This window comes from Chelon labrosus (assembly GCF_963514085.1).
Source record: "Chelon labrosus genome assembly, chromosome: 9".
NCBI lineage: Eukaryota > Metazoa > Chordata > Actinopteri > Mugiliformes > Mugilidae > Chelon > Chelon labrosus.
Window position 1 is genome coordinate 4,360,255 of NC_140359.1, and position 11,020 is coordinate 4,371,274.

The following is an 11,020-nucleotide window of genomic DNA, read 5'->3' on the forward strand; positions in this document are numbered from 1 at the left end:
TTTGTTCATATTAAGATTTCGTTTTTTTACTCTGATACAGAAACACATTCAAAAATTCCCGTACATTATTGTCCGTTTTGGATAAAAGGGCGCAGTGAGATGAAGCTTGGTAGTGAGATCACCGATTTTCTTTTCTTGCAGTGCGCATGTGTGTGATGATGGAGACAGACTTTTTTTATTTATTTATTAGTTTGTATTTTAGGGGATTATTTATTTATTTGTTGTTGCTACTGGAAAAATAAACCTGTCTTAATTCTTTATGGTAATAGTTATAGTGTAGTTTTTTGGAGAGCAGCCATCATGAACAATCGGAAATTATTTAGGTCACAGATTTTAACATAACACCCCAATCATATATACACCATCAGCCATAAAATGACGATCACCAGCTTGTGAATTGCATAACATTGATTATCTCCTTGGATTTAATGCTCCTCAAGAAAAGCTGGGACCTGGAATGGGTCAGTATGGACACCTGACTGGTCTGTGGCAAAACAAACTGTGATGCACTGGTTGTTCTGACACCTTTCTAGCAGAACCAGCATTAAACTTTTCAGTAACTTAAGCTCCAGTAGGCACCCCACGTGCATCAATGAGCTCGGCCGCCCACGACCCTGTTACTGGTTCACCGCTGTTCCATCTTTGGACCAGTTTTGATACCGATCACTGCAGACCGTGAACACCCCACAAGATCTGCAGTTTTGGAGCCATCTCAATTTGGCCTTTGTTAGAATTGCTCAAATCCTTCCAGCTGCTTATTTTTCCTGTTTCTAGCATCAACATTGAGGACAAAATGTTTACTTGCTGCATAATACTTTCCATCTATTGACAGGTGCCACGACATCAAGACACTTGACCAGTTGCTCATAATGTTGTGGTTGATCGGTGTGTATTACAGCCAGGAAATTACTGCACATTTAATGAAATCTTACTCTAGACTGTAGAGTGGCCATCTTTGTCATTTCTCAGAGCCAAAACTGATATTTTCTAATGATCAGTGTTGCTCTGTCAACAGTCCAAAGAGTCAAGCCTGATCTAATGGCATTTTAATTATGGCAATATCACGTATGTATATTGTCATACAAGTGTAAATGGTGGTTTAACAACACCACAGTATCCTCATGTGTTTTTCCTCTCTTTAAGTTCTGGACCGCAGAAATGCAGTGCATGCATCAAAGAAGACTTGTTTGAGGAACCCACCTCCATTCTCAAGCAAGGTGGTGTAAGTACATTTTCACCATACCTCAGTTACATTCAATAAAACATTAGCGTGTACTTAGCCCCCTGGTTTGTTAGTGTTATGAGTCATTAAGAGTAGAGTTCTGCCAGGTTTGGTATTTTTGGCTTGCAGGTGATTAGAGCCAAAAAACAAAACCCCAGAGTCCTGAGTGATTGTGTGCTGCAGTGTAGATGCAAGACAATAAAAACTTGTAATAAGCTCTGTAATTCTTGGCAGCACTGACATTAGATTGAGCTGCAAAGTCGTGTTTTGCCGTGACCATGTGTGGGAGAAATTAGAGCCAGGAGAGAAAACTGAGCATCCTGGCCATCAGTAAACTGATGCAGAGCGCTCGTAACACTACACTTCAGACTGTAACTGAAGACTCAAACCAGACCACGCTGACAACAACCTCCATGTTTCCATCTAGGCTTTCCCAGACAATGCAGCTCGGAGAGAAGTGGAGGCCCTGGCGGCTGTGTGTCCCAATGAAGGATGCACATGGACGGGAACGGTCAAAGAATTTGAGGTGAATGAGTGAAGGAATTCATTTTTTAGTCAGGATGTTTATGTCACCCAAGTAATTATAGACACATAAGTCAACAATAGCTATACGTTCCTTCATTCCTAGGCATCTATCAGTACAACACATTGACATCATCCACATATAAAAAAACACACACGGTAGGAAACAAGCAGCTATCCACCAATGGAAAATAAACAGATATAAGAACACGTTTTTTATTTCTCCTCTTGGTCCAACATTTTGATACATAGCTATGCAAAACTTTATGAAGGAGGTATTCAGTTAAGATAAATTACAAGTGTAATCAATATAAATCTATAGGAAACTGCATTTAGATCATTACTTGGATATAGACTAGTGTTTGGAAATAGCCTTGTGCAGCTGGAAGGATGAAAATCAGCTAAGATTACTTGTGTTTTTAAAGACCAGACAAAACCATGCAGATTCAATTTGCAGGTTTGTCAAAGCAAAGAGTTTCACCTTCTCAAACGTCGCAAGCTTCAACTAGCATTATTAGAATTGTAGTTAATCCTTCTAACGTTTGATTAAATTTCATCACCAGTGCTACTTTCGCATTTTTCTTCTTCGTGTGTTTTATATATTGTTCTAATACGTCAAATTTTCTATTTCATTTCATCACCATCTCAGTGTGAATAATAAAGATATCAACTTGAGGGATGTCATTCAAAGTTTTAGATACATCCTTATACACCGAACAAAAAAATGAAGGAACACTTTTTAATCAGAGTACAGCATCAAGTCAATTAAACTAATGTGATATTGATCAGGTCAGTTCAGTAGCAGAGGAGGTTGTTAATCAGTTTCAGCTGCTTTGGTGTTAATGAAATTAACAACAGGTGAACTAGAGTGGCAACAATGGCATGAACCCCAACACAGGAATGGTTTTACAGATGGAGGCCACTGACATTTCTTCCCTCATCATCTTTTCTGACATCCTTTCTTCACTGGTTTTGCATTTGGCTAGGGTCAGTGTCACTACTAGTAGCATGAGGCGGTACCTGAACCCTACAGAGGTTTGCTGTGTCGCTTAGCACATTCTCAAGAGCATGAAGGAGATTCCAGGGGAGAGTTACCCTAGGAGAGCTGGACAGGGCCACAAAAGGACCTCAACCCATCAGCAGGACCAGTATCTGCTCCTTTATGCAAGGAGGAACAGAACTTCCATAGCCCTATGAAATGACTTCCAGCAGACCACTGGTTTGAATGTCTCTGAGTAAACAACCAGAAACAGACTTCATGAGGGCCCGATGTCCTCTAGGGGGCCCTGTAATCACTGCCCGACACCTGGAGCTCGATTGGCATTTGCCATAGAACACCAGAATTGGCAAGTCCAACATCGCCGTCTTGTGCACACGTGACAGACGTGAAAGGGCTGGAGAAGCCGCGGAGAACGTTATGCTGCCTGTAATCAGCATGACCCGTTTGGTGGTGGGTCAGTGATGGTCTGGGGAGGAATATCCATGGAGAGACACACAGACCTCTACAGGCTAGACAACAGCACCCTGACTGCCATTAGGTATCGGGATGAAATCCTTGGACCCATTGTCAGACCCTACGCTTTTGCAGTGGGTCCTGGGTTCCTCCTGGCGCCTCATGTGGCGACAGTATGCAGGTAGTTCCTGGAGGATGAAGGAATTGATACCACTGACTGATCCCTACGCTCACCTGACCTAAATCCAATAGAATACCTCTGTTACATTATGTTTCCGTCCATCACCCTCTACCAGGTTGCACCTCAGACTGTCCAGGAGCTCAATGATACCCTGGTCCAGATCTGGGAGGACACCAGGACACCAGCTGCAGTCTCATTAAGCAACGACATTGTCAGGCATGCATACAAGCTCATGGGGGCCATGCAAACTACTGATCTGATGTGTTTTCAAAGCCTTTAAGCCTTTACTTTTTTGAGCAGTGTATATACAGTATAAATCTATATATACCTGACACAGTATACAGTGGGCGCCCTTATCAAGTCAACGGCATTTCCACACTCACTGTATAATCGCACTTTATACAAAAAATCTATCTTGTTTGTCAACTGCAGGCTAGCCACGAGGGCAACTGTGACTTCATGATCATCCTGTGTCCTTCCTGTAAAGAGCTGATGAGAGCCAACGAACAGGAACGCCACAACGAGAGAGAATGTCCAGAGAGGACGCTTAACTGCAAATACTGCAAGGAACCCTTCCTGTTAAAGAACATCAAGGTCAGGCTTCTCTCGGTTTATTACAATCCAACATTGTTCATGTTTTCATGTTTTGTGCTTGTGTTTGTCTTGACTGAAGAGTTCACCGATATGTAAAATCCCAGCAGGGCCATTTAATCTATATTTATGCTATGTTAAACAAATGCTTTTAAATGTCTGTGACAAAATATTGTACATTCAGGAATCACTTTTAATCGCTTTATAAGCTTTTCCTCAGCATTCAGGTATATCTCACGGCCATCCATACGTATTATACGTACTAACACCTACTATCTACATTTAGGTCAAATTTGATGCTCATCCTCTGAGTCAGAACTCAATCTGAACGCACAGGCGCAGTGTGTCTATTTTTAGTTTCACATTGGTAGAGACTTGACAACTACATCTTGATCTCTGAAGTCTGTTGCACACATCTCTAAATCATGGAAAAAGATGCTTGCTTTGAAATGAAGTTTTCTCCACAGCAGAACTCACTAACTCTATAGCAGCATCCTATTTATACCCCCAAACCGCCAACCTCAAGTGAATAACTTGTAAGGTTCTTCTGGGAAACCTGGGTCCTGGCATTTATCTTGATGTTACATTAATTTGTACCACCACCTGAATATTGTTGCAGACTAAGCACGCACCCATTGCAATGGTAATGGGGTATTCTTGCATCCTGGTGCCGTATGTTCCCCAGGTAAGTGATGCACATGCACCTGTCCATATGATATGAAAATGTGATTCATCAGCTCAAGTCACCTTCATCCATTTCTTCGTGGTCTAGTTTTGGTGTTCACATGCCCATTATAGGTGCATTCGGCAGTGAACAGGGGTCATCACGGTCACCTCGACTGACTTGCGGCTGCACAGCCCCATAAAGAGCAATCCTTTCTTTCAGAATCAACATGAACTTTCTAGTCAGTCTTCTAGCCATCGCAATTTGGCCCTTGTCAGAGATGCTCAAATCCTTCCGCACATCAACTTAAAATAAGAATATAGCTGTGTGAAAAATGTGTTCAGTGTTTTTTATCGTGAGATCACTTTGTTAAACGTGCTTTTATATATTCACTATTATCTCAGTCAATAATTAATCCCCTGACTGGTGCCATGATTACGACATAATCTGTGTTATTCATGTCACCTGTCAGTGGTCGTAATGTTATGGCGTTTTTGATGTAGGATGTGAGATATGTTGAAAAGCTTGTGAGGGAACCACAAATTTAAACTGGTTTATCACATATTAGTGGTACACCTCAAGAAGTTGCATTGCATGATTTAAAAGAAATGAAACAGAAGTGAATTAATTGTGATATATCTTTACTTGTTGTTTTAGGCTCACGATGAAATCTGTCCAAAGTACCCGATGATATGTGAAGGTTGCGCCAAGAAAAAGATCCCCAGAGAAAAGGTATTCAACCATTTAAGTGATTTATTTTTTTCATAATTCTGTCAGATTGATCCCATTTACCATTATATATGTAAGGCTCTAATTCTACAACATACACCTTAGATCATTAGCTTCTTTCATCTTTTTGTTTTGCAGTATGTGGACCATATTAAGTTCTGCAGTAAATTTAAAGCACCATGCAGATTTCATGTTGTTGGCTGCGATACGTCTGTAAGTAGACATTTTTTGTCATAATTTGCAGTGTGTATCAGTGGCTAATTTCTCAACTACTGGATCATTTAATAACTTGGCAAAATAAGACTACGTCTAACACATAGTGGATGGAACAAGAGACAAAGTAAATCAATTTCCAGGATAATATTTGAACAAATAACTTGATTTTCCCTGCTTCATATTAGAAAATATGCAGGGGTTTTATTTACCGTTTGATCCATTTAGAGGAAAACTGCCAAGGTATTGCATTATTCAGCAGTTATTACAGAGTTGGTTGCTGTATGCCTGTGAACTAATACTATGTGGTTGATTATGATGCCCATGTTTGCACATTTGCACATGTCTATATAAAGTATTCACCTAACTTTTTCATGCACATGCAATTGTTTTTTTTTTTTTTTTTTTTTTTTAGATCAACAGGAAGAGTGAAAGTAACACTGAATACCATTTAGTACAGATATGAGACATGCATTTGATTGCAGGATTCACTCCTTCACATCACTATTTATCAACCTATGTCCCCTCTAGATGCACAAGGGAAATGTATTTTTCCTACTTTATACCTTTGTTTTCCTTATCAAAATTTACACTATTTACACTATCCACAATACAACAAGGGATTCAGATGAGGTGCAGTGAGAGTTTGCAGTGACAACTGGGTTTACTGAGGGGAGTCAGTCTGGTAGAGAGTTGTGCACAATGTGAATAGTCAAGGATCATACCTGTTCAGTGCATCCCCCACTCATTGTGGCCAACTAAAGGTTCTTCCCACCTCAGAATACAGTCAGTTATTTACATATGTAAAGTAGTTATTTATCACTGTTGACTAGGAGCAGCTGAGTCATTTGGGTGTAATCATTTAGTCTTTGTTTCACTTTCTAGGTCTTTAATCCTTGATATGTTGAAATGTTAAATAGATAAATCTGTAGGATTTGTACCATTATTGAGTGGCTGTAATGTTATGACTTAGTAGTGTACATTTTCATTAAAAGGTTAAAGCAGAAACTAAATTCAAATCAGATGCCAGCATTAACAGTAGGCTAGATGTTGGTTGTTGTATTTTTGTTCTTTTTGCACTCAAGTTATAACTTTGATATTATACTAGTATCATATTTTCTTGTGTCTTTCCCCTATTAATTCACTTTATCATCAAACATTTCTTTTTTTGTTTTGTCTCAGTGAGGTTAAATTCTAAAACATGAAAAAATGCAGATGTGGATGCTTTGTATTTGTCAATTCTCTCAATCATTTTCTTTGCTGCATGCTTGTACTAGTTTCTTCTATATCCAACAAAGGTTAAAAAAGGCAACTGGACTTGTAGAGTTTTTTTTTTTTTTGAGAAGACGTTTCACCACTCATCCGAGTAGCTTCTTCAGTTCTTCTATAGCAGTATTTCACTTGGACACATCATACATCATCAAGGATGAGGGTTTTTTGTTTCTAAATGTGTTCCTGCTTGTATTTTTCTTTGACTCCAAGGTTGAGAAAGAAAAGATCCATGACCATGAGCGGCAGTGTTCGTATGAACACCTCAATCTGCTTCTGCATTTCATCATGGGCATCAAGGTGAGTCTGGAGAGCCTGCAACCCCAGAGCCTGGAGGTGGCCAGTCAGAAGCTGCAGGAGCTTCACCAGTCTCTTAGGGACCTGGAGTTGAAGATGAGTCAGTTCGGTGGGGTTGGTGCAGCTCCCGTGCAGGGTGCGTGCGCTCCCCCTACACTGGCCACCTCCTTCACGCCGCTGCCCAGCGCTGTGGGAGCCGCACTGGAGCTGCAGCTCCAGAGTGAAAAGACCAAGGTGGCTGAGCTGAGCCGGCGCTGCCAGGAGCTGGAGCTCAAAGTGAGCACGTTCGAAAACATCGTCTGTGTTCTCAATAGAGAGATGGAGCGCTCCTGCACCACCATGGAGGCCTATAACCGCCAGCACCGACTAGACCAGGACAAAATTGAGATCCTCAACAACAAGGTGACAGATTCAAGATTCAATAAGTTTATTGACATATACACGACAAAGGTTACACTGAGCACGGAAATTCTTACTTTGCAAGTTCTCTTCAAGTTCTCTTCACACAACTAAACTAAAATAAACACTAGAGGGAATCGTTAATTTACAAACCATTTGCAAAACATCTTGTAATAAAGATATTTTGTACATTGTTGCATTATTATTCTATGATATAAAATCTCTTTTACCGCACTGCAGGTTCGTCAGCTGGAGAGGACAGTGAGTCTGAGGGATCTGTCCATCGTGGAGATGGAGGGGAAAATGAGGGAGATGTCTGCAGCCACGTACGACGGCATCTTTGTCTGGAAGATCTCTGACTTCACCAAGAAGAGGCAGGATGCCGTGGCTGGCCGCGCCCCTGCGATGTTCTCTCCTGGTAACAAACGATCAATGTCTGGCTAAAGATTTCTGCTTCTTGCCTGGGACAACGGGCATCATGACACTTGTTGTGTTTTCCAGCCTTTTATACCAGTAAATACGGCTACAAGATGTGCCTGCGGATCTACCTGAATGGAGACGGGACGGGCCGCGGCACACACTTGTCTCTGTTCTTTGTGGTGATGAGAGGACACAGCGACGCACTCCTCAAGTGGCCTTTTAATCAGAAGGTAAAAAACATTAGAATTAGATAAAGTAATGCTACTCTACAATAGTAATTACTTTCAACAACTTAACATAAATAAAACCAATAGGGCCAATATGACCAATGGTGTGCTCCATTTAGTTTTATGTAATGCCCATTATTACTGTGTTAAGCACACTGAAATACTTATAACAGGTAGGGCTGTACAAATATTGTCAATCGAGTTGAATTTGTCATCTTACAACAATGACTTAAAAAAAAAAAAGGCTCCAAATAATGTTGGACTAAGGGTCTTTACTCTAGCCTTTCTCGTTATCCAGTAGCCGTTATTGTGTTAACCAAATCTGCAGTGATGAGGGCAAAGCAGAGAAACTTTTAAATGTTGCATGAACTGGGCCTTGTTTCCTTTCTTAATTTGGCTGACTACAGTGACCTTAATCACCAAAGCACAGAGCCGCAGTGTCAATGACTATAAGCTGGTAAAGTAGTTTCTTACACCTTAGAACTTCCTACTTTTTACAACGGCTGACCTACGTTATACAAAGGTATGGCCACCTTTCTTAAAAGGACATGACTTGCTCACGCTTGCATTTAAGATTTGACCCACTCTAGAATGAACACACACTAAATCAGTCTGGTGTAGCTCAGTGAATTTGTGCTCATGTACTGGAGTCCGCCTACTTGCATGTGTGAGGGATTATCCTCGCTCCCTGATGCAACAAAACAAGAAGATAAGGTACGGGTGGAAGTCACCAGTCTAAACCCCCGTAAAGTTCCATATTACTTTACCCCTTCTGTCACTAAACCCCTCCCACAATTTAAAGATGCTATAACTGTCATTCTCTGGTGACTTAAGTATTGAAATATTGATATTTTTTATTAATTTTTTTTGCACCAGTGTAATTGGATAATTTTACCTTTTCTGATCAATTTAAATAGTTAATCATACTATTAGCAGTGCGCTAAATTGTTACTCTAATCGTGGAACTGCATTAGGGGGTCAGTTCCAGTTTTCCAGTCAGAGCAGATATAAGGCCGCACTTGTACCGTCTGTACCCAGGTCACCCTCATGCTGCTCGACCAGAACAACAGGGAGCACATAATTGATGCCTTCCGGCCCGACATCTCGTCCTCGTCATTCCAGAGGCCTGTCAGTGATATGAACATCGCCAGCGGCTGCCCGCTCTTCTGTCCCCTCTCCAAGCTGGACTCTAAAAACTCCTACATACGCGACGACACGATCTTCATCAAGGCCATTGTTGACCTCACCGGGCTCTAGATAAAAGTCGAGGGCATAAATCCAACCTTGCCTTTTGTTGCTACTAACCTGTTTGAGTCAGCAGGCCTTTCTGTCACGAGTAACTGGCATTTCTCTTTAGGGTTTGTCTAGTTCTTTCGGTTTCGATATGTTGGCGGCAATATTCAAGACCAGAACATTGACTACTGGCTGCAGTGGATGTTGGTTTTCAGAACTTCTTTAGCCATTGTTACAGTTTTACCAGTCAAACTGAGGTTTCAGTCAGTGATTACCTACCAAAGCGACTGGAGGAGTTCCCATAACATACTAGGGGTGTAACGGTACGCAACTTTCATGGTTCAGTATAATCTTTAGTTTCGGGTGCCGCAGAGTGAAAAAGAGTCTTATGGAGATGTCTCAAGGTGCCTCATGGCCACATTGGTTACTAAGACACCCAAATACTGCATACTATAATTCACTTAGCCCCAAATTTTGTCACAAAGCTGTTTGAAAGTGTGACTGACTCAGAATCCACTCAGCTTGAGTGGCATAGCGCAGTGCTAAATTGATAATAGTTTAGAGCTTAAAGGGATAGTTTGGTTTATCTGGTTTTGCTGGTGACTATTTCCACAGCAGTCCATTGCTTTGCTTTTCCAAACTGGGAGTATGCCGACCACTTTCTACGGTGGGTAATACATTGACTATGAGTAAGCTCTTCGTACAGCTCAACTTCAAATAAACTCGACTATCCCTTTAACCTTTCCGTGTGGATCCTACGCCTGTGAAATTTGTTTCCGCTCATCATCATTATACCTCGTGTTCGCCGTACGACTGCATGCACCGAGCCGTGACACTGAGTCAAAAACACGCGCTATTGCACCCATTTAACATCTTTACCAGATTTTGGCAGATAACATATTATTTTCCAACTCTCCAGATGGCCCCCAAGAGCTTTTTAACTTGAAGAAACATTCCAAGACCTATGTAGAACTTACTGCTTGTGAAATAACTACACAACTATGACTACGTCTCTAATGTCCAGTCATCTTGCTATGGATTCTTGTACCATAGATGAGGCTCATCATGTTCGGTTACATAGAAATATGACTTCATTTAAAAAAAAAAAAAAAAAAAAAAAAAAAAAGTTTTATGCTGCAAATAGGTCCTGCTGTAGTAGTCTATAATTGTGGGCCAAAATAACTGAGACTCATTAGCCACTAATATAGCTAGCTTATCTATCATAACTTCAGACCCTCAATAATTGCATCATTGAGCTGGTGTTTCAGCCTAGCTCTAGGCCCACTGTTCTTCCCTTGAGACTCTGTTTTGGTCTCCACCAGCAAATACAATCTTTTTTCTCATTTTATAGCTAGTTAGCTGCTTTGCTGTGTTCACCAGTTACTCGCCAACTTCATGTGTCTGCAGGCAGTGTACAGTGGATTTATCAGTAGGGTTGTATAACCAAAACTATTAGCTAAAAGAGGCTGAAACGCTCTGCAGAGCTGAGGGAACTGTAGAGTCTGGTTATAATCCTGTCTTCATGCATCACCATGAGGAAATAGTTGCTTAGCCCACTATTAATACCAAAATACTGCTAGTGTAGCTTTAAAAAAAAATA

At 40.9% G+C, this 11,020-nt stretch overlaps 1 protein-coding gene across 1 annotated transcript; it reads left to right on the plus strand.

Moving 5' to 3' along the window:
• Positions 1 to 1,051: 1,051 nt before the first annotated feature.
• LOC311493166 (TNF receptor-associated factor 2-like) lies at positions 1,052 to 10,498 on the plus strand (the record flags this gene model as incomplete). Its single annotated transcript, XM_084551727.1, has 9 exons — positions 1,052 to 1,222; positions 1,650 to 1,748; positions 3,811 to 3,972; positions 5,291 to 5,365; positions 5,501 to 5,575; positions 7,058 to 7,543; positions 7,781 to 7,958; positions 8,042 to 8,190; positions 9,226 to 10,498. Coding segments are annotated over 9 exons (1,614 nt in total), but the record flags the coding sequence as incomplete, so codon positions are not given.
• Between the last annotated feature and the right edge of the window lie 522 nt (positions 10,499 to 11,020).